This window comes from Tinamus guttatus, unplaced genomic scaffold, assembly GCF_059628265.1.
Source record: "Tinamus guttatus ecotype Peru unplaced genomic scaffold, ASM5962826v1 Tinamus_guttatus_pri_ptg000376l, whole genome shotgun sequence".
NCBI classification, from domain to species: Eukaryota; Metazoa; Chordata; class Aves; order Tinamiformes; family Tinamidae; genus Tinamus; species Tinamus guttatus.
In genome coordinates this window covers 2179687-2203434 of record NW_028288910.1, presented here as the reverse complement: position 1 = coordinate 2203434, position 23748 = coordinate 2179687, and the positions used below count along the sequence as shown (strand labels likewise).

Here is a 23748-nt window from a genome sequence, read left to right as displayed (position 1 = left end):
AAGTAACGTGCATGCTATTTCTCATTTTTGGTGTGGATTTTCTTTTTTTCTGGAAAGTCATCCTTGGTAGTAACTTGTGAACTTCAGTGGGAGAAAGAGCAGGGGTGAGAGGGAAATGTTTTTCTAGACAGTGTTAAGGGAAGTGTTAAATACCCAGGTGACAGCAGTGCCCCTCTCTGGTCGGCTGGAGCGGGCTGTGGGAGTAGGCTGACCAGGAAAAGCACTTATTCTTTTTAAAACAATTTCTGAAATTCTTAAAATCCTTATAACAGTTTTTTGTTTCAATTACAGTGTGGATCATCACTGAGGTGTTTCTGTAAAGCTTCCTTGAAAGATTTTGTCAAGACTTCTGCTGAAGGCAGACCTAGCAGTAAGGAAGTTCTTCTGTTATCCTGTGGTGCACTTGCGAAGACAGGCTGGCTGTGTAAGGTATGGTTGTGGGCAAGTTTCCTAACTTGCACAGCTCTGTTTCTTTAGTATCTGTTTGGAACACTAGGAATATTACTTTGAATGTTCACGCAAACACACTACAGAGTAAGATACAGAGTCCATTAAATGAAATTATGTTACACTCTCTTTAATGAAGTTTCATTTTGTAAAAGCAGACAAAAACCCAACATTTGAGAGTAGTAGGTAGGAAAAGGAATTGGAGTAAGTTAAGAATTAAGAATAATGGAAGATTGTTATCTATTTAGTTGTGGAAAAAAAAATGTGTACTTTGCAGCTTTTTTTTTTTTTTTGTCACTATGGCTCATCTCTTAACCAGAATATTATTTACATATTGGGGAAAATCTGGATGCAATATTAAGAGCTGTATACCTCCAACAAGCTTCAGTAATTTGGTAAATGAATTGAGTGATTGCTTGTCCTTAAATATCTACAATAACACGTACAATTCATAAAGGTAATGAGCCTGGTAATTCTAAAATAAATTATTTGTTATACAATCACTGTAAAAAATGCAGTAAACCCTGACCACTGTTCCATCTTTAAATATTTATTATCAGCAGTTCTTCTGCAAAATGCATTGAAAATATCTTAAAACCCAGAACCATAAAATAGGAATCCTCTATTGATACAAATAACCTGATGGGTGAGTGAAATTTAAATCTGAAATTTTACCCACCTAAGATGCAGTGCAGTGCTCAAACTGCCACAATTTGTATTTATCTTGAGAATAAAATCAGGAACAGTATTAAAAAAAAAAAAAAAAAAAAAAAAGCCCTGTAACAGCCCGGACCCTGACCACACAGCCAAACACAGACAGGAAACTTCCTTCCCTTTATTTAGCTAAGTAAGGAGCAATACAGTTTTACTCATGGAGTTTTGCCAGGTTATTCCTAATCTTGGATTTCCTTTCCTGCACACCACCTATTGTTCACATTACAAAGTCACAGTATAGGAAACAGGCGTTCTTGCATAAACTGGAACTGGAAAAAATCACCATTTGTACCTTTGAGTCTCTATATGGACACATTTCATGCAGTGTTAAAAAGGTCTAATATATTTTAATATATTTTAACACTAAATTAAAAAAATAAGATTTTTGTCTTAGAATTCAATTATTTTTCTCTTAAGTGAAGGTCATAGTATTTATTCAAGGCCTAATCCTAACATTCAGATACCCATTTATTTATATATGCCATATCTGTTTAAACAAAAACAGTTTCCACCTGTAACTCACAGAACTTGTGATTAATTAGAAGGACAGATAAAAGGTGAAGGTGTATTCAGTCTAGTACATTAGAAATACCTAAGAAAGGTACTGGCAAAGATACCATGAAAGTAAAGCTTGTAGGAGAGTGTGAGTGTACTTTTGAGATGGGGAATTGATTAACAATTAAACTTGGATAAAAATATGTGTAATATATTCTATAATATGGACAGTGATCGTAAGTCATTAACATGGATTAAAAAAAAAAAGGAAGAAAAACATTGCTGCACTAGTTTACCTAACGATTTAAAGAATCTAAGTGTTTTAACAACAGCAAACAAATGACATCCTCCTCTGTTTCAACAATCAGATTATGTCGTATCATTTGCTAAATGGATTAGCAAATTAATTGGCAGATTCAAGAAAATAAAAAAAAAGACAAAGCAACCAATGTGTTTTATAGTGGTTTGAAATACTAGAAGTTTAAATACTTTCAGCTAATATCAATATGAATTTGGAAAATACAAAGTGAAATACATTCCTAACTTGGTCTTGATACTATAAACAATTTTTAGTGGAGCACAAGCACTGAGAATAATTGTGTAGTGAAGTTAGTACTTTGTGGATCAAAACCCATAAACTTTCTGCCCCCTGCTGCTTAGTCCAGTAAAAAATAAACAGATGTACAAATCTGCATGGAATGCAAACAGCAAAGGACCCAACCTTAACTTCTGAAAATGTAATCTAGTTTATGTTTAGAAGATGTGGGACACTTAGCTGTTCTAGGCACTTGGACCTTTGCAGCTCAGTGAAATTCCCTTGAACTCAGTGGACTATCAAAAATGTGACAGGGACCTATTCACAAATTACATGCTTTATTTTAATATGTACATACACAGAGCCATCTTGCAATTATGATGTGGAAGTATAATACATAGAAGAAATGTCAAATCCTCCCTTCAACAACATTTTTACATTTTAAAATGATGTGTTAGGTCAGAAATTACATGAAGGAAAAAACAATCCTCCCTAAACAGTGCAGCATGCACCCCAATTTTGGCTCATCCTAATCACACTCCAGTACTTCATGACACAAGAGATCTGTGGAAAGTAATGTTACTATGGAAGTGCATATTATCATTGAACGCTCCCTTAATCAAAATGACATGGAAAATAAAGCTGAGAGAGGCACTGAGAGGTCGTCTATTCCATATCATAGTCACAAAACAGAGCCACTTTATCTAGGCATATTGCATACGTCAATCCAGTACAGTGCAGTTCCAAAGCACCCTATACTTTCCAGAAGTTATTAATAGGAACATATGAACTTTTCCTGTGCTCATGTAAGTAGTGCCACTGTCAGCACAGCAAATCTGAGGAGTCACCTTAAAAAGAGAAAAGAATGATCTTAAAAGATAAGCTGAATGACACTTTTTTTGCTTTTATAAAAGCAGGACTCCCTTTTTGCAGACTTGCAAAAAATAGAGAAGCAACCTCAAATAAAACTTTGCTTTTAATCACTAAATATAAGAGCAGATTTTAGAAGTTTATAAAAAATAAGGTGGACCAAAAGTAATATTACACCACAATTTTAATAGTTTATAAATAATGTCTTGTACTCTCCTCTTCTTGTTTAGTGATTTCTATAAAGCAATAGCAAAATCATGAGAGGAAACAAGCTATATCAAATGTAACTTTAAATATCACTTTTCATTTTGTATAGTTTACATTCAAAATGAAAAATCCAGATCTGTATGTGAACTTTCATTTAGCACTATTTATAGGGTACTGAAGGAGGAGATGCTTTTTCAGACTCTTCAGCTTCAATTGCATGACAAAAGAGCATTTTATACAAATAGAGTAATTGCAAGATGGGCAATTCAAAGCTGCCCAAATACGTCAATGACAGTAATGACATTTGGGGCACTGTGCTCAGAGAAACGACCACTGTTTGCCGTAATGCCAGCTAACTTTGGTAGCTCTTTTTCTTTTTACAAAACAATGAAGAAATAGGTAAAAATGTTCAGATTCACAGGGCTTTAGGGAGATTAGTTATGAAGATCTAGGACTTAACTTTAGAATCCTTTTTATTTGCTGCTATGAGTTCTGGACTATTGCTATACAAAAGAGAAGGTGGTATGGAGTAAAGAGAAAATGCTGGCCAGCCTATGTAGATGCTGTTCTTGTATTTCACTTACAAGTGAAATACAAGATAAATATCTATAAAAATAAATATAAAAATAAGCCAATTACATGGAAAAACTCATCAGACAGAAGTGTGAAGTAGAAACATTTGCTCACCATGTAAGTGAAGAGAAAAGGCAACAGATGACAACCACATGTAATCATTCCACCAAAACTATGAGACAACTCGCATATGGTTGTTCTTCCCCATTTATTTTAGGCAACAGCAAAATATTGAGGGACCTGCAGTGTGAGTAAAGATTCCGAAGACCACTCTGTAATACAATGGTCCTCCCCACAAAACCCTTTTAATTCCTTCCCAAAATAACAAGTAGCACCCCATATATTCTTAGACACCATTCAAGTGCAGTAGGCAGTGGACAAACCTTCATTAATGCATATTTAGCTCAAATTGCACATTCTTACATACAAAACATAATATATGCAAAAAACACCCTTCTATTGCACATGCTGTGTATGCTATCAAATGCTTTCTGTATGTATCAAGTCAGAGCTATGGCAGAGAAGTCTCAACAGACAAGGTTAAATGAATCATATTTAGTCATGAGATGTTCAGCAGAAACCTCTGTGATTATGAAATCCCAACTATCACCATGAATTAATGTAATAAATGTCCAAACAATCTGCTTATTAAATAATGGCCAGTATGGCATCATGGGTCAGTAGTCTGACATTTTAAGAAAGTATTAGCTGATTCGTACACAGGAGATGAAATTAAGCTTGTTATAATAACCCACATTAGCTATATCCTTTATTAGTAATTAATGGTATCTAACAAGATACTCTTGTTAGATGGTAAAGCGATATCTAACAAGAGTTGAGATCTCCTAAAAACGTAGATCAGACCAGAAGGCTGGAAGAGCATTCCCATGCCACAGCACGCCACTGCTTGGCAGAAGCATTTCCAAGATGATTAACTGCAACCAGGTGTTGTGGGGGAAGAGAAAGGTGGAAGGGCCTGGAAGAAAGTCAGTGTAGGACTGGAAGAAGGCCAATGTCATGACAGTCTTCAAAAAAGGCAAGAAGGAGGACCCAGGCAACTACAGGCCAGTCATCCTCACCTCCGTCCCTGGAAAAGTGATGGACCAGGTCGTACTGGCCGTTGTCTCCAGGCACATGGAGGACAAGAAGGTGCTCAAGAGTAGTCAGCATGGATTCACCAAGGGGAAATCTTGCCTGACTAACCTGGTAGCCTTCTATGATGGAATGACCGGCTGGATAGACGAGGGGAGAGCGGTGGATGGTGTCTATCTTGACTTCACCAAGGCTTTTGACACCGTCCCTCACAACATCCTCCTGGACAAGCTCCGGAAGGGTGGGAGAGATGAGTGGACACTGAGGTGGATTAGGAACTGGCTGGATGGCAGGGCCCAGAGAGTGGTGATCAGCGGTGCAGAGTCTAGTTGGAGGCCTGTCGCTAGCGGGGTCCCCCAGGGGTCAGTCCTTGGTCCAGTCCTGTTCAATTTATTCATCAATGACCTGGATGAAGGCACAGAGTGCTCCCTCAGCAAGTTTGCTGATGACACCAAACTGGGAGGAGCAGCCGATACCCCAGAGGGCTGCGCTGCCATCCAGAGGGACCTGGACAGACTGGACAACTGGGCGGTGAAAAACCTCATGCAATTCAACAAGGCCAAGTGCAAGGTCCTGCACCTGGGGAGGAATAACCCCAGACACCAGTACAGGCTGGGGACCGACCTTCTGGAGAGCAGCTCTGCAGAGAAGGACCTGGGCGTCCTGGTGGACGACAAGGTGACCATGAGGCAGCAGTGTGCTCTTGTGGCCAAGAAGGCCAATGGGATCCTGGGGTGCGTTAAGAAGAGCGTCTCCAGCAGGTCGAGGGAGGGGATCCTGCCCATCTACTCAGCCCTGGTGAGGCCGCATCTGGAGTATTGTGTTCAGTTCTGGGCTCCACAGGACAAGAGGGATGTGGAGCTGCTGGAGAGAGTCCAGCGCAGGGCTACAAGGATGATGAGGGGCCTGGAACATCTGCCCTGTGAGGAGAGGATGAGAGAGCTGGGCCTGTTCAGCTGGAGAAGAGAAGGCTGAGAGGGGACCTGAGCAGTGTCTAGAAGTACCTCAAGGGAGGCAGTGAGGAGGATGGGGCCGGCCTCTTTTCAGTGGTGGCCACCGACAGAACTAGAGGAAACGTCTGGAAACTGAAGCGTCAAAAGTTCCACAGGAAATTAAGGAAAAATTTCTTGACAATGAGGGTGCCAGAGCCCTGGAACAGGCTGCCTAGAGAGGTTGTGGAGTCTCCTTCTCTGGAGATCTTCAAAACCCCCTTGGACGCAGTCCTGTGCCACGTGCTCTAGGTGACCCTGCGTGTGCAGGGGGCTGGACCGGATGATCTCTAGAGGTCCCTTCCAACCTTGAGCATTCTGTGATTTTGTGATTCTAAGGGCAGCGCAACAGCCGGCTTCGGCAAGAGGGCAGCACTCGCCCAGCTGCCAGCGTAGCTGTAGGCAAACATGAGTCAAAATGGAAGAACTCGTCCTGTAAAGTACCATTTCTATCCAGTTCATGTTTATTTTATTTCAAAACAGAACCAAAACCAAGAAAAAAAGTTTGCTTGATAAACATAATAAATGTGTGGCTTTATACAGTATTTAATCAGCTCTACTTAATGTAGGAAAGTTCTTTAAGTATACTAATTTAGAGCTAAAAAAACACTAAATATTGCATGCTGAACTATATGTGCAGGTAAAGTAAAACTAATTACCGATCTCATATCAGGCAGCTGTGTAAAGTTAGCAGCTGAGGACGCTCAGCTTATAATTACTGGCTCAAACTCCTGGCATAGGAAAGTTTTTCATCTGATTCAGACGTTTATTTTCCTCCAAATGTCGTTTCGGTCATTTCACAAACTGCCTCACGAGACAGCAGCCATGAGTCAGTGCTACTTCATGTTGCGCACTATTCTCCTGCAGTGGTTGCTTTTCATTTCCCCCAAGGCTTGTTCCAGCTGCCGAATGAGGTGAAGGAGGGTAGAAGGGTCGGTCTGCAGCACTTGGGCAGTCTGGTCCCCGCTCTCACTGAGGTGCAGCTTCAGAGTCACAAAAGGCTTAATCTGCTGCCGCAAGCTCCTGCTTGCAAGCTGTCCAAGGGAGTTCAGGCAGGATGGGAAAAGGAAACAAAGACAAGAAAGTTGACAACTTTCACATTTGCAGTTCAGGTGGGTTACAGGACCTGCCTGCAGGACTGCTTAAATATCCTTTTAATTCACAAATAAAGATATGCATTGTCTGTTATTTAGCTTTATCATTAGGTAGTATTTGTTCACTCTAAATAACACTTTCAGATTTCACTTTTGTGAAAGTTAGTGGACATGCAAGACAATCTTTTTAGTATACTCTACCATTCTTAAAGTACCAATGGAGCTATGAGCGTAGTTTTCATAATGATGCAAGTCATTTTTTGCTTTATGTATCCTGTCCAGCTTAAGGTTAGTTATCTTCTGTGCAATAACAAAATTATGTCAATATTACAAAAAACACCCTGGTGCCTCAATTACTTTGGAATAATACAAATCACATTGATTTGTTCACAACTGCTTGCAGTGTTGAAATCAAGTAAAATGCAGAATAGTTAAAAAGTAGTAAACAAAAGAGATTACCTGCACATCTAACCTCCATTCAAGATTGTGGTAACTGGGAAGCCTTGGTGCCAGCTCACTAAGAACACTCCTGATCTCCTTCCTGTTGTCAAGGTAAAGCTGGAGCAATAATTTGTTCAGTTCATCCGAGAATCCCAGAACATGGACAGAATCCTGGAAGTCTGTCTCAGAGATCTGGAAATCAACAAGGTGCAACCTTTAGCAATATTCATCATTTGCTGAGAAACAAGTAAAGCTCAGTAAACACCATTAGTGTGGTATGGCACAATTATTTTCCTGCAGAAATCACAGCTAGGACAAAACAAATCACCCACATTGCAAGTGATTTATATATGTTGAGTCATTACTGTTAATTTGAACAAACTTTGGAAACAGGTTTTAAATGTTTAAAAAAGGTTCAACATATTCATGTCTGATCCTTCATAACAAAGAACAAGACACAACAGAAAAAAATGCTCTAAGCTTTTGAAATATGTTTCTAGATAGCCAGTTTATCGATGGCATTGATTTAATATTGATACTAAAGCTATAAAATCTCTGAAATGAGCTGATTAACGACAGCTCTAAGCAGACAGCGTGTAAAGCTCTGAAGCTCAGGGTTATTAACCAGACTGACCCCCAGAAGGCTATGCCCTAGGTCGAAGCCTTTGTGCTGAAATGGGGAAGTTTGGTTATTTACTGAATGGTGAAAGTTACATACCTGCAAAGGAGTGCGTATTTTCCATACAGGAAACACATTCCATGATCACCTATATTCTGTGATAAGGCTGTAATAACTTACCTGTCCTTCAAACCACCTTACTTCAATAGAAAATTCTGCACTTTTTCATTTTTGTTCCTATCAGCTCTTCAGCACAGCCAATGCCTGCTTGGAGCTAAACTGGAATCATTTCTCTGCATCTGTTTCCCACCCTTTCAATGTCAAAAGTTCTTCAGTGTGAACGGTGAGCAGTTTTTCCAATGGAAGCAGATATTGTCCTACGTTATTCTTGCAGTATTTGCTCACGCGCAGCCCAACGCAGCGGGCAGGGGCCGGGAGCTCCCAGCGAGGCAGCAGCAGCGCCCGGCGCGGGGCGGCGCGCGGCCCCGCAGAGCTGCGGCGTCTCCTGCCCTGCGCGCGGCGCGGCCTCCCGCGCACTGCGGAGCCCTCCCGTTACCTGCTCCACGCTCCCGTTTTTAGTGTTGAAACAGTCAGGTCTTGGCTCCAAAGACACTCAATGCAAATTGCAGACGAGCCAAATCACGCATGCGGATGTGCAAAGAGCACTCCGCCAGGGGCACACATCACTTCCTTTTTAAGACTGTTATTTTTAAAGGAGAGAATCTGTCTCGTCAGGACTCTGGGTCTCCCCGAGCGCAGCCCTCACCATGAGCTTGGAGCTCTCGGCCAGGAGGTAGCTGAGCCCGTCCACGCCGCGCTGCAGGGCCTCGGCGCCCACGTCCAGGTTCCCTTCGAAGGAAGCGCGGGGCCCCTGAGCCGCGGGCAGAGCCGCCCGCGCCCCGCAGCGCGTCCCGCGCCGCCTCCCGCCCGCTGCGCCCCGCAGCGCGTCCCGCCCGCTGCCCCCCGCGCCCCGCAGCGCGTCCCGCAGCGCGGCTCTTACTGGCGGCGGCCTCCAGGGCGCGCGGGGCGCCCCCGCGCCGCAGCAGCTCCAGCGCCAGCCGCCCCAGCTCGCCCGCGCCTGAAACGAGAGAGGCGGCTCCGCTGCGGGCGCCGCAGGAGCGCGGCCGCCCGCGCCCCGGCCCCGGCCCCGGCCCCGGCCCCGGCCCCGCTCCCTCCGCGCGGCCGCACCTGCGGCGCCCAGGCTGGGCAGGCAGCCCAGGTGCGCCCGCTGCTCCTCCGACAGCACCAGCAGCATCGCGGCCCCGGCCCCGCCCGCCCCGCGCCGCAGGAAGGGGCGGCGCCCGCGGCGGGGCCGCGTCCGGGGAGCGCGGCCGGGGGCGCCGCCAGGGGGCGCCGCGGGGCTCCACGGCGCGGCGCGGGCGGGGCCTCCTCGGCGCGCGGCTCCGCGCGGGGCGCTCCGTGTCTCCGTGCGCTGTTTGCGCTCCTGGTGCTGCTCGCAGCTCGGCCTGAGCCGCGCGCAGCGGAATTCCCGGCAGGAATTCCCGGCAGGAATTCCCGGCAGGCTCGTGGTGCAGCAGAACACAGGGCAGTCGCAGGCAGGTGCCCTTTGCTGCTCTGTGTTTCAGGAAAGGACTTAGAAATGAAGGTCGCGTTTATCCCTGCAGAGAGCAGGGCTGGAAGCGGCTGCCGGGCCGGGGCCGCCTGCCCGCCGGCGCGGGACAGCCGGGTTTTTCCAGGGCTGTTTTCACCGCAGAGCTCCCTCCCCGTCCTGCTGCTCCGCTGCAGTGTCCGCTCTGGCTCCCGGAGCGCAGCGTGCGAAATCCCCCTTGCTCCGACACCTCCGTGCGCAGCGCGGCGCCGCAGTCAGCGGAAATACCGAAGGATGCACAGGGAAGTTATTGACAGGAACTGCCAACCAGCAGGAATTAATGATCCAAGAGCTTTAAAAAAAAATGTGATAGCGTACCTCAGTACCAAGAACATCTATCACGACAGACCATGAAATATGTTAGTTTCATTCTTAAAGTTTTCCTTAGTTCCACTGATTTCCAGGAGTGAATCCAATAACATAAGCAAAGATGTCAAAGACTGAGACACTAAATCCAGCACTTGCTCTTTGGATTACTTTGCATTACCTATTAAAATCATAGAAAAACAAGTGCAGTTAATTATTGTGCATCAGTGAGAAGGTGATGTCAGTTCTCAGCCATCCTCAGAAATTCAAGCAGGTTTTGGTGCTCCATAAGCATTGCGGATTTTAGGTTCTAGTCTTTGGATTTCAAGAGTTTGTTTTCCAGATAGAAATCTGGGACCCTCCAGCAGTTGTCCACATTAAACACAATGAAGTTACGGATCCCTTCATCTGGGCTATTTTGCTTGCTAAATCAGTGTACAAACACTGTTAACAGAGTTCTTAAACTACTTGGAGCAGTTCTGCAAACAGTTCATAGTCCATTGCCTTCCAGAGCACATTCATTTTGTAGTATAATGGGTATTTTAAGTGCCTCAATAATTGTGAATATACATCTAGGAACTAAATACCACTCATTTGTTACATGTTTGTAACATCCCAGGCATTTCAGAGTTATTTATAGTCTTGCCATTGCTTAATTTGGCGGGGTTGGAGCCAAATTCACTGTTGTTTTGCCCTGTGTGACACTGACGGATGATCAAAGCAGAAAAGAATTTCCCAGATGGGAAGTTTTGCGCCCTCTTTGCGCTCCTTCTGCTTGGTACAAACTGACTAATCTTAGGTGCTCTGCACCAAAGCACTGGGACCCAATTCGTAAATGATACACAAACTCAGTCTCTGCACAAATAAACATTTAGATAATTATTCATTTGCTACATTCATCCACAAACTACATTTTATTTAATAAGAAAATAATCCTTAGATCCGTTTACAGCTAATTACATACAACAATATTAAAAAGCCCTCCAAAATTCCAAGGTATTTGAGCTTACATTTAGGACATGAACATTCCCTTGTTTAATATGATTAAATTACCTTTTGGCCCTGGAGAATGTCTCTCTGAATCTCGGTTATGGTCTCTCCACAACCTTTATACACTTAGCTTAACTTTAGAGAAGACACAAACACGTAAAAAGCCTTACGAGCCTCCCGTAAGCACTGCAGCGTCCGCAGAAGGACCCGCGCTGCGTGTTGCCCCGTGTTGGGTTGTCTGGGGGTATCCAAGTCGGTGCGAGCATTCCCAGTGGCCGCTGTGGGCTTTCCGCAGGTTGCTGCTCCTCTCTTACTCCATCCACTGTGTAATACACAGGCAAAGCGCGAGATACAGGTGTCAGAACTGGTCAGTTTATGTCAAAGCAGAAATGCATTTTCCTGCCAAAACCAACCTTACTTCTAAGGAGACGCAGGTCTCAGACGCATGATCAAGCACACGTAATCGTGGGCCTGTTGCACACTTGTCAACAAAGCACTAGAAAAAGCAACTGTGTAACGTAATCCCTTCTATTAAAGACAAAATGTTGGTGCTCTTGGTAGCCTGGTTCACTTTGCTGATTTATTACTGTTCTTTGCAATTACTGCTACATCATATTTGCTCTCTATTTTGTTTGTTATTTCCAGCCTGAAGGGGACTGAATACTGACAGATCATTTCTGAATTGCAATGGGACTCATGGATTTTTGTAATTTGAAATCAACAGTCAACTGTAAGCTACCTTGAAAGACTGGAGCTAGCATTTAAAAATGGGTGGGAGTGTGGAAAAAGTTTCACAGAGAGTTGTACTTGCACGGAACTAGGATAAAAGCTGCGTTGCTTCGGATCTCCATTTCCTGTGGTAATCAAGCTACGCAAGGAATCTCTACAAATCTTCAAGGTTGGTGAATCAGTATTAAGTTTTCTGCAGGAAACTGAAATCTTCTGTCCAATAAAGGTTAAGATCTCAAGAAAATAAATTAATTCTGTCTACTCTGTTCTTGGCCAACAGTCTGGTTTTGCAGTTTATGACCATAAATCCCTTGATTGTACTTTGAAAAAAATCCTAACGCATGCACTGGTAGAGAACAGATCTGCCCTGCCTGCTACCATCAGGCTTATTGACCAACTAATCTTCTAAGAGTTTTCATTTAGCTAAATGAATTTTCAAGAAAGCCACAGGTATAACTGATTATCTTCCTAAACAATACACACATTATATAATGAAAAGTTTTAGTAGACATTTTTCTTCCAGAAAATAGTGCAGTAGTGAATTCCAGAAAGGATACCTTATATTTAATCCTTATATATCCTTATCCTTGCATTTCAGACAAGCTCTATTACGGCTGATAATTTACTTAAATCAGAAATTAGAGACCCTTTGACTTATCTTGAAGAAACCGGTCTCAGAGACATGCATGTATAGGGACATGTGTATTTCAGGAACATAGTGCAGCAACAGACCATGAAACCACAACATAAAAGGTGATTACAAAATATAAGTTTTAAGTGAATGAAAGGATTGCAAGTTTGAAATAGGCATAAAATGATGGGAGAAGAAGGTAAAGGAGCATAGAGGAGATAGTACACGGATAAGGTGGCGGGGAAGCGCAGCTTGTCTGCTTTGAGCCAGGAGGTCATTGCAGGGGTGCCGAGAAATGGGGAGCGCGCAGGGAGGGCCCGAGCAGCGGCCAGGGAGCGGCGACCGGCCCTGCGCGCAAACCCGCAGCGGAGCCTCCCGCCGGCGCAGCGCTGCGAGGCGATTTTAGCTGATCGTGCGCGTTTCAAGAAAAACAAACCGGTTTGCACAGAGGCGCTCTCCGCCTCGAGCGCAGGGTTCGCGCTCCCCTGCAACGACGGCGATGGCCGGGCCAGGCCGGGGCGGGCAGCAGGAGCCGCCGCCCGCCCTCCCGCTGCTGCGGTGAACGGCAGCCCCCGTCCGTCCGCCCGTCCGCCCGTCCGTCCGCGCTACCGCTTCCCCCCGGGCTGCGGCCGCCCCGGGGCCGCCTCACGGTCCCCGCGCCCGCGGGCGGGGCATCCGCCGAGTGACAGCGCGGACAGCCAATGGGCTGCGCCGCAGCCGGCAGCTCCGCCCCCTTGCGCGGAGGGCGGGGCGGCGGGCGCGGCGCGCAGGCGCAGCGCGGCGCTGCGTGCGGGGCGGGCGCCCGTCATGGAGTCGGCCTAGGCGCCGCCGCCTCCTCTCGCGCCCGCCAGGCCGCCCCGGCCCGGCCGCCGGTGAGTGGGGCCGCGGCCGCTCCGCGCCTCTCGCGCCGCCGCGGGGAGCTCGGGCGCGACCCTGGCCTTACTGCGCGGCCTGCCCGGCCGGCGGCTGGGGGGGCGGTGCGCGCGCAGCGCCGCGGCCGTTGGCAGCGCCCGGCGACGGCCTCGCCGTGCGAGAGGCCGAGCGGGAGGGCCGGGGGTGGCGGTGCCCCCTGCGCCGGTCCGCGCTCCGCCCGGGCCCCGCCAACAGGGTCGCGGCAGGAGGCCGGAGCGCCGCGGCCGCGGGAGGCGCCCGGGAACCCGTGATGGCGCCCGCAGCCGCGGGAGTCGCGCGCGGGCGGCGGCGCCGCGACTGCCCAAGGGCTTCCCGGGGTCGTCCGGAGCGTGCGGGAGCGCTGGTCCCGCTCGGCACGGCCGTAGGGTTTGGGTCTCCTGCATGTGAACGCGGAAATGGGGCTCATTGGCCAGTGGTGGGGGCGAGGAGGACACCCGCCTCCCTGAGGGCGCTGGAGCTGTGGGATAAGGCATTGCCCTCTGCCGTGTTTGTGTTGAGCTCGCAGAGCTGTAACCTTCGGAGAGCTTGTGTGTGTGTGTGTGTGTGTGTGTGTGTGTGTGTGTGTGTGTGTACCCCATGGAGCCTGCTCGGGGACAGCTGCCAGCGGCGCTGCCCGTTCTGTCACTCCTGTTTCCCAAACCACCGCGTCTTTCCGGGCTGTCCTCAGCTTTTTCCCAAGGCTCTTTTCGTGCAGGTGGAAATGAAACTAGTATTTTTGATAACATTCAGGGGCTCTGGAACAACCTTCTTTCCCCATATAGAATATTGTGGTCTGTTAGCCACTGAACTTATGTTTAAAACACTATGTGTTTTGTATCCTTTTATTAACTCATATGATCTGCTTATTAGAAGGTAGGGAAAGAGTTGTTGTTATCTGGTACAGCAGATAACAAGATAATAGCTATATCTATGATATGAATTGATAGTTCTTATGTCTGGTTTATTTAGCTGTCCTAGTCTTGATATGAGAAAGGTCATAATGCTGTTCTTCAAAGTGTCATTAGAAAGGCACTTGGTACGTACAGCAATGCTACTGCCTCCTTATCTTTATGGGAAACACTTACTGTATTGTAGGTTAGTGCCTTTGTTTTGTGGTTGTCTGACTGCTATTTCAGATGCTCTGCTACAGCACATCTCACACTTTCTCCTGCCCGCTTCTGAACTGATGATCCCCATCAGTCCCATGACTGCGAGGTGTCTCCCTGAGACTCATTTGTGTTCTCAACTCCAGAATGAAAAATGTGAAGAAAAAGAAGTGCTTTCCACCGCCTACCCCCACCCCAAATTCACTTAAGGCAATGGCATGGAGTTAGGATAATTGGATGTAAAATGCCCAATTAATTAAGCTTGTAGCTTGACTCTTTTTTTGGATGGCTTAAAACATAGTTTTTAATTACATGCCACCATATTTCTGTGTTCTATGCTCCTGCCTGAGTGAAGCAGTTTGTAGCCTACAGTTGAGGCACAGTTTCAGGAATTGTATTGCCTCAAATGCAAACAAATCCTTCTTGGACACGAAATAGTCTGAGTGTATGTGAATATTTTATGGAGAAGACCCCACCATTACATATGCACGTTGTTTCTGTGGACTGCTGAATTCTGGTGTTTTCTAACTTGGAGCACTTATTATTATTTTAATGCTTTTTGCATGTTGTAAGATGTGTACTGTGTTAACTGTCAGATAAAATACTGTGAGATTTTCAGATTTTTTTTTCTCCTGATATATTAAAGAATGATATGTTTTTTTTAATGGTTGCCCTTTGCCCCCCTTGTTTAGCCCTATTTGTTAGAGGAGATGGGTGAGGGGAACTGATATAGCCTGATTTAGAAATAAAAATTCATGGATTTCGTAATTAATCTGAGACGAGTTTGCATTACTGTAATTTCTTCTGTTCTGCTAACTAGCTGAAAGTTTCACAAATATCACATGTCTAAACAACCAAGTCAGAATCACAAGAACTGCTTTTGGAAAATATTGACTCCTATCAATAGTATTAAATTTTAAATATCTTCATATCAGTGCCAGTTGAAATTAAGCCTAACCATGTAATATTTGCTGTAACTGATGCTGAGGAGCTCAGAACAGGCAGACTGCTTTCTGTGTAAGAGGCAAAGAATAGGAAAAGAAGTTAGGTGTTCTTAGGTTTTCCCTTGATCCTGAAAGGGAATGGAGTAAAGTGATCTGTGCTTTTGTGGTTGAGTCAAAGAAATTGAGATTTTTCAGAATGAAATACCTATAGCGTGATGGAAAAATAAATTCACATGGAAGTATTTAAATGAGAAACTTCAACTGGGAGGGTTTTGAACACAAACAATTTGGACAGCCTAAATAAGTTTAATTGTGAAGTACTTTGCATTCTGCTAAAGGCAGTTATAGAGGAGATCCAGGTGATCTGTGTAAAATATACTTTAAATCTTTGTGTGTGTGTGTGTTTTTTTTTTTTTTTTTTAATAGTTACTATTACAGCATTGGATCCAGTTTGTTTGATGCTGTTTGTGTAAGGGTGTTACCCCTATTTTCCTTTCCCGTATTTTCAGTTAAATTCTTACAATGAGGCCTCAAGAATTGCCAGAGACACTGGAATGTGTTTGTGAACAAGTAGTCCCTTTAGAAATCTGTAGCGACGTTGGTTATGTTTCTGGTGGCTGTAGGGCTTAATTGCTGCTTGTTTTGTACAGTGACATAAGCGGTGTCCTACTTGTTTGGCCCTTTTGTATGTGGTGGAACTTCGAATGTGGGATTCTATAGCCAGATTTAGGTGCATTTTTTTTATAAAATGCATAATATGTGTATTTTGTTAAGAGAGTTTTTGCACATGATCATGTTATAGCTAATCCCAAAAGAATCTAAAGTTTCTCTGCAGACGACTAGTCAGTGGATGTTTTAAGACTGGATTATGATTGTAGCAACAGTGCAAAAATTAAACTGCTGGCAGTGGAGGGCAAAGGTCCTGGCCTTGGCCTTCAGGTTGCCGTTTTATAGTGAGAAGTGTTGAAAGTGAGAGCTCAGGGGAAGCTCTCTCTGCTGCTCTACTTAATGGTGGCTTTCCCCAACGTCATTCTTAGGGCTACAGGTTTTCGGGATATTAATGATGATCAGACTGTATGTTCCTGTCTCTTTGGTCTCAAATCGGTAGGTTAAATGCTGTTGTGGGTGGCTGAGTTGGGGAACTTCTGCATTAATTTATTACTCTATGGAGGTTATTTGCTGTTAAGACAGGTCTCAAAGACAAACAAAAGATACTAGTTAAGCCACTAAAATGTTTTGCCTCACTTCATTGGAGGTTATTTGATAGAACTTTCATGTAGAGTCTTTCTTATTCTTTCTTAAGAATAGACTGACCCCGTAGATGGGTCAGTTTTCCATTTGGGTTGTCTTGCGAGGTCCCACCGAGTCTCTCCCATGCAGGTTTGTGCGCTTGCTGCTGTCCCCTTGCGCTTCCCTGGAGCGCAGTCAGGCTGCAAGGGCGTTAGTTATGGAAATGAACTGCTGTTGTCCTCTCAAGGCCTGCGGATGGAGGAGATGCTACTAAATACTCTAGGTTAAGAGATAGTTTAACTTACTATTTTATAATGTAAATGTGGAAATCAAATCTCAAGTTGTTAGGCTCTTACAGGCTCATAAACTGCTTAGGAAGGTTAACTGTTACTTTTGTGAGTCATAGAATATTGATGCAGAGCATCTTATACTAGCGCTTTGGTGAAATTGTACATTGATGTTGAGCTTGTTGTAACAAAGCAAGTTGATAAAACATGGCATCTGAAAGGGAAAAATTGAAAGCACAACGCAAGTAAGGAGATAGAGAAAGAAGTGGCCTGTTGCTTTTGTTTGTTCTGTCATGGCATCGGTCCAGCGTTTGCCTCCGGAGCAGCGGGCAGAACAGCAGCCTCTACACGCGGCTCGCAGGCTGGGGGAGATGGCAGGACGGGCACGAGGAAAGCCCTGCTCGAAGCTTTGCTTCATTCCTCGCTTCGCTCCTCCCTCCGTCCCTGAACGGGGCCTGCACTTCCCGGGAGCATTTCTCAGCAGTGCAAATTAGGGTTAAGTCTCAAACCCTCATGTCTCTGCATACTGTGCAGTGTGCATAAAGAAATGCATAAAGAGTGCATAAAAGTGCATAAAGAAATTTTCAACCTTTCAGCTACATTAGGAAGCTTGTAAACAAAGAGTTAAGAGATACGATTTATACTGAAAGTCAAGGACTCAGGAATGAGGAAATTCTAGTTCTATGACTACTTGTACCATTTTTCTTTGCCTGTTTATTATGTATGGTTGTAGGGGCTAATAAATCATACTTTTTTTTCCTTCCACAAGACTTTACTTCATTCAATATGTGTGATATACAACTGAAAGATGTAATTCATATAAATGGAAGGCTGAAACTTTTCCCTTTGCCATTTTTGGATGCATTACTTTGCGATTTAACTAGCAGAATTTTTACCTTTTTTGAGTGCACTGTCTCGCATTTATACTGCAGCCTGAGAGACCCACATTGAGTTAGCGCCCCGTGGTACTGAACAGGTTCATGTTTTTCAGGCAGACCATTACTACGTGTAAACAGTATAATGGAGGCTGGGAACTGCAATGTCATGTGCACAAGTAGTACTTGGTAAAACTTGTGCACTTGTTCCATGTTATAAGTGCATAAATTTGAATACCCTAAAAAAAAAGTCTGGAGGAAACTAAATCATTCACATGTAGTCAAAAAATTCTGTGATGTGATAGAACAACCTTTACAAATAATGGAAATAAATAGGATTCACTTTAAAATGCTATGTTATTTATAAGATTGGATTTCTTGTTGGTGCCAGAAGAAATAACTTTTTGAGAGAGACCCATGGAAATTAATGTATAGCCAATTTCAAATGACATCCAGATTTTCCAAGCTGAGCAATAGTGGTTAATATTTTAAGTGCTAATTTTTGTCTTTTCTGGAAATGTTCAAAATTCAAACATTAACATTTATGTTGTTTTCAGGAGACCTAATTCTGTGGCTGCAAGATGTGGGTGTTGTAAAATTGATCAGTTCTTGATATGAAAGGTTGTGTAATGAGGTTTTCCTACTGTGGCAGTTAATGTGTTTTACAATTCTTCAGTGCGGCTTATGCAGAACTTGAGGCTACTGTGATACTCTGTGACCTCCATGAGAATGCGAGGATTGCTTGTATAAGGGAAGCTTTCAGGCCTTTAATTTGTATTTTTTAATATTTTTATGGAAAAAAAAATGCCTGGCAAAAGACAGTGCGATTATTTTCCTTCCTTCCTTCCGCCTTTTCTCTTCACTTTGTTTTGCCCTCATTAACAATAGATCAATTTTAGTTTATGTTAGGAAAGATGACCCCTCTATTTCAAAAGACAAACTCGTTGCTTCCTGTCAGCTTTGATGGAAACTTTTTGACAAAGTAAAATTAACTTCCCTTTAATGTTGTGAACTCATGAAACACATGTGAGAGTGTCTTGTATTCTTGTTTTTAAAGGTCTCCCAAAAAAAAAAAAACACAGTAATGAACACACTTTACAGGAAGCTGAATGGGCTAAATTCGCCTTTGCTGTCCAGGTCACAAGTTATATAGGAATATTTGTGGATTTCACTGGAGTTTATAGTTAGTATTTGTTATCTGCTGCTATCACACTGCTTTTCTAGGTATATATTTTTGGAATAAATGCTTATTGTAGAATTGTTCCAGCCTTGTGAAGAATTTGAGTGATTTGGATTTATGCTACAAGAAGGGAAAATTAAAGTTACAGATGTCTAAGGATGGTTAGCCTGTGCATAATGCAAATGTGCATTTCTATATGCTAACTACATGCTGCTTGCACAGGCATGTGTTGGCTAAATCTTTCTGAAGTGCTGCTCTAGTAATTTTTGTGCGTTATGCATGCGTTCCCATGGGGGTTTCATGCTTTTATCAAAAGGTACTTACACCTCCAAAATAACTACATAAATTAAAGATTATCTTTTTAAATGTTATCTTTTTGCACGCTTCTTCAAAAGATAAGTTTTAGTTGAATGATAGAGCCTAGTGAAATATATTTGCTGTCTGTCTTAACACTTGTTGTTGTTGCAGGTATTAAATATGCTGTTGTCAATAGGAATGCTGATGTTGTCTGCAACTCAGATATACACTATTTTGACAGTTCAGTTATTCGCTTTCCTGAATCTTTTGCCTGTGGAGGCAGATATTTTAGCAGTAAGTATAAGTATTTTCTTTACACATGGATGGAATCTTTAATAATGCTACTAGCTTTTATAATGCTACTAATGCTAGTAGTTGCAGCTACTAAAAATAATTAAATATACAAAGTGTAATAGTGTATTCTCTACTATTCATGGTAATATCTAGGAAAGTTGTTAACACTATAAATTTAGGAGTGAGAGAAAATTCTTGAAGTAAATAGTTCAAATAGAAATACATAAAGTTGGTCACAGTGTGGGGTAGATGAGTACTGAATTATGTTATTTGGATCTTAAGATTGTTATTACTTTATCGTCTTTGTAGTTAAAAAAATAAGCAACAACGCAGATTGTTTTATTATTGTGTATTGTCATCATCATTTTACAAGGAAACTTTCTACAGCTTTCTACTGTAAAACTGATTTTTTTCCCCTTTCTCCCACAAAGCCCACGCTTCCTCTTTTTATATGAAAAAATAATTTCCTTCCTTGCTTACTTCTGCTTTCAGGGGACATACTTTAAAAATAAACATTCTTAGCAACAACAAAAAAAGTAATTCTGAAATTTTAGTTTTATCTCTAAAGTCTTTGGATTTAGGCACCTTATAGGTTTGGAAGTCTCTGTGGGTTAATGAAATTCAGGCAAATTTTTACATTTTCTCCAAGAAAGTAAATTCTCTTTCCCCCCCTACTGATTTAGGTATATTTTTATGCTTCTCTGTTCTCATACAACTGCAGCTTTTAATCAGGGATTTATGTTTTTAAAAGTTTCAGTTTTGTGTGTGGAGCATGATTGTTTTTTTTTTTTAATAATGAGTAAAAATACAGGTTTGTGACTGATCCCTAGCAGGGGGCCAGGTAGGTGACTCCAGGGAAAGCAACATGACAAATACAAGAACAGTGTTTGCACAATGGTAGATGAGGAGGGTGAAGGAAGGCAGCTGACTTGCACAGAGCTGGGCTATGTGCTTCTGAATAGCAGATAATAGCAGATAAAGGTTGTGGGAAGCAGAGGCATTACACAAACCCCATTCTGTTGAAGTTTGCTCCATTCTCACCTTACTACTAATTTTGTAAAAAGTCTGCCAGAAGGGAGCTCCTTTGAAATTTTACTCCTTTCAGAAGAGTAAGATTACTCATAAAAGGATTAGTCTTTGAATTAGAGTTTGAGTTCCATGTCTAAGTCTGGTTATTAGGAAAGGCATTAGCACTTCGAAATAAAAGGTGATATTTTAGTTATTGTGTTTGGCAGTAGAATTATACAGTAAAGAAATGTTCGAGTCACTAATCTATCTATTTTAACCAGCAACTGCCAATAATGTGCATTCAAGTTAATTATTATCTAATTGGCTTTTGCGGGAACTTTTGCAGGAAGCTAACTTTCTTACATAAAATGAAAATAAGTTTTATCTTGCATCCGGTTTTTATTCCATGAATTCTCCACTGGATAGTCATCTCATAGGCCTGTTAAAGATCACATCAGGAAAAAGGAGAGAAGGTTTCCACAAACTTAAGTTCTTTACAGTATTCCTGTATGTTGAAATGGAAGCTGGTATAAAAGAAAACTCTAAAGCTGGTTAACTTGAGTTAGTTACTATCCTGAATAGATAATGGGTAACTAAGGAAGGATAACATGGAGGCTATTCTTTGCTATCAACAAACCATTTTTTAAAAGCTGCTTTTCAGTGTATATAAGTTAAAGCAAATGTATATGTATGTGTTTTTTTTTTTTGCTTAAGTATTTTCAGAGGAGTTTGCTGCTTTTCTTCTGTAAATGTGGTGATACTTGAAATGCGAGTAGTAGAAAGAAAGACTTAGCATAAGCATAAGTTGATAAATAACTTTTTTTTTTTAGACTGCTGGGTAGCATATGAATGGAAGACCTGTAGAAGAAGCAGTTTATAATTTTACTAGCATTGCAAGAGCTATTACACTTGATAAATGCTTTAGTCTAAAAAGTGCATGATACTATTTATTTGTTCTTAGAATTATGTATTTCTCTCTTATTGCAAACCTAAACTTTTTTATAATCTTTTTCTCTTAGTATAACTTCGAAAATGGAACCCAGACCTTTGATGATCTACCTGCTAGGTTTGGCTACAGGCTGCCAGCAGAAGGCCTGAAGGTAATAAAAAAAAAAAAAGGGGGGGGGGGGAGGCAAAAATACCCAAACAACCCTGAAAATATAAAATATATATACATATATATATGCACGCACACACGCGCACACACACACACACACACACATATATATATATATATATAAAACAAGTATAAGCAGGGGAAGAAGTTTGGGGATTTTTTCTTCAAGTGCTTCTTGTGTTCTGTAAATGGCTACATGGAATCAGAGGGCAGTAAGCTGTTTGTCAGACTGTTGGTTTAAACGATTTATGGGTAACTATTTGAGACTGAGATGTACATCTCTTTAATTTCTCTTTTAATTTCTATAAGAATTCTAGGCTGTGAACATATTTAGGTAGACTGTTGTCCAAGTTTCAGTACAGGGAAACAGCTACAAGTTGCATACTTATGGAGACAGTGAATAGCACATGGAGCTACTTTTTATTTATTCTGTCTGTAGCTTATTGGGCCCCAGATCTTGCTGTGCAGCATTGTTTATACTGCAATGCCACTGAGTAAAAAATGCAAAAATGCTGTGAAGGTTCAAGGCCTGATCACTCTTAGACTGTGTAGTGTCATTCTTATCCCAAAGGATATCCAGAATTTATAGGGAAATAAATTGCTATAGACTTTCTGTAAGAATTCTTTGGCAAATGAAACTTCGAGAAGAATTCTTCATCCCCAGTGAGAAGAAACGGGGAGATTGTGATTTGCCGAAGGACAAGTAGTGAGCCAATTTGTTCCATCAAAAATAGGGATAAGGAGCTTTGATTCTAGTCTTTTTTGTAACTTTTAGACAGCACTCTCAGCCAAGGTGATGTCACCCATGTAGAAATAATGAATTTTGGTCACAGAAGTAATATTGAAGCTCTCTTTCTTTGCCGACATTAAGATTTTACTTATTGCAAAATAGATTAAAGATTCAGGTTGCCTTCACTGGTTGAAGTGATAAGACTTCAGGGTACAGGATGCACATATAGAAACAGAGCGTCTATGTGGTTCTAGATCACCTGTTGAGGCGATCTAGAAATTTGAACAATGAAGTAAATGTGTTCCAGAAGAAGGAGGAAGGTCTTTTTCTCCTCATAGCTGCAGTAATTTATGATGTGTAGTATGCATGATATTTTTTTCAGCATGTAACTTAAGGGATTTTTTTTTATCTGTAGTCTTTACAGAGTGTTTATTCTATAAGCAGAGTAGTAGTGAAGAAAGATTCACAGAGTAGCCAACATGAAAGTAACATTGTGGAGACAGCAGAGGGTTGAGGCATTCAGTATTCAGAGGAGCATTTTTCTTCATAGAGAAGTTTTAGAATTCTTCAGCAGATGCTAAAGCAGCAGTTTAGGACAGTTTTTGTCCAAGATGTGTTTGATTGTGGAGTACTCAGCTAAAAGTAATCCAGAAGTTGTTTTAAGATTGAGGTTCAAAGAATTTTTCTTCTGTGAATCTTTAAACTGGAGCAGGTGTTATGATTTGTAGTCTTTGCATACTGTATCAAATCAGCTATTTTGTGTGGTAGTTTACCATTAAAAGTCAATTTCACACTTAAATCTATCTTCTGTTTTCCCTTTTAATTGCCAAGTATTAAGTTTGTATTTCTTGGTCCAGTTTAATCCTTTCTTAATTACTCTGGGTATGTTTTAGGAAAGTCAATTAAACCATATTATTGTACTATATGCGGTACTCTTTAGACTGTACTGGAAGGTGAGATATGAACTTCAAATGTAACTGGAAAAAAGTATTTTCTTGTAAAATTTCTATTTCTTTACAAAAATTCTGATCAATGTAAATAGGGATGTAACAAATTTTGCGGTGGCATAGGTCAGGTTGATAAGAATATGTTTGACGGGGGTATGGAAATGTACAGATTTCTTTCTTTATATTTGTCTGACAATACTTTGTTTTGCTGAGAAGAAATAAACCTGTTTGTATTCTGTTACTCTTTCAGGGGTTTCTAATAAACTCAAAGCCAGAGAATGCATGTGAGCCTATAGCCCCACCTCCATTGAAAGACAACTCGTCTGGTGCTTTTATTGTGTTAATTCGAAGGCTTGAGTGCAACTTTGATGTAAAGGTAAGTTTGTTTTAACTGAAGGTCTTAGAATTTACCTGTGTCGCAGAAAATATCTTTAGTTTACGTCAGAGTAAACTCTGAAGAGAAGAAAGAAATCTATTGTCTGCAGGGAGATAAAGCAGCAT

At 42.4% G+C, this 23748-nt stretch overlaps 2 protein-coding genes across 2 annotated transcripts in view; one reads left to right on the top strand and one right to left on the bottom strand.

Annotated features, from left to right (window-relative positions):
• Positions 1–6724: 6724 nt before the first annotated feature.
• On the bottom strand, positions 6725–9331 carry COMMD2 (COMM domain containing 2). Its single transcript, XM_088530505.1, has 5 exons — positions 9265–9331; positions 9077–9154; positions 8843–8925; positions 7476–7649; positions 6725–6956 (listed from the first exon to the last, which is right to left on the bottom strand). Exons 1-5 carry the CDS (start codon positions 9329–9331, stop codon positions 6759–6761), a joined length of 600 nt encoding a protein of 199 aa, XP_088386631.1. The 3' UTR covers positions 6725–6758.
• Positions 9332–13178: 3847 nt separating this feature from the next.
• Positions 13179–23748, top strand: part of RNF13 (ring finger protein 13) — a 28166-nt gene continuing 17596 nt past the window's right edge. The window contains exons 1-4 of the mRNA XM_088530504.1: positions 13179–13213; positions 19323–19445; positions 21473–21553; positions 23498–23623. Of these exons, the coding sequence (XP_088386630.1) occupies positions 19332–19445; positions 21473–21553; positions 23498–23623 (321 nt within the window). The 5' untranslated portion in view covers positions 13179–13213; positions 19323–19331. The remainder of the gene's footprint in view (positions 13214–19322; positions 19446–21472; positions 21554–23497; positions 23624–23748) is intronic.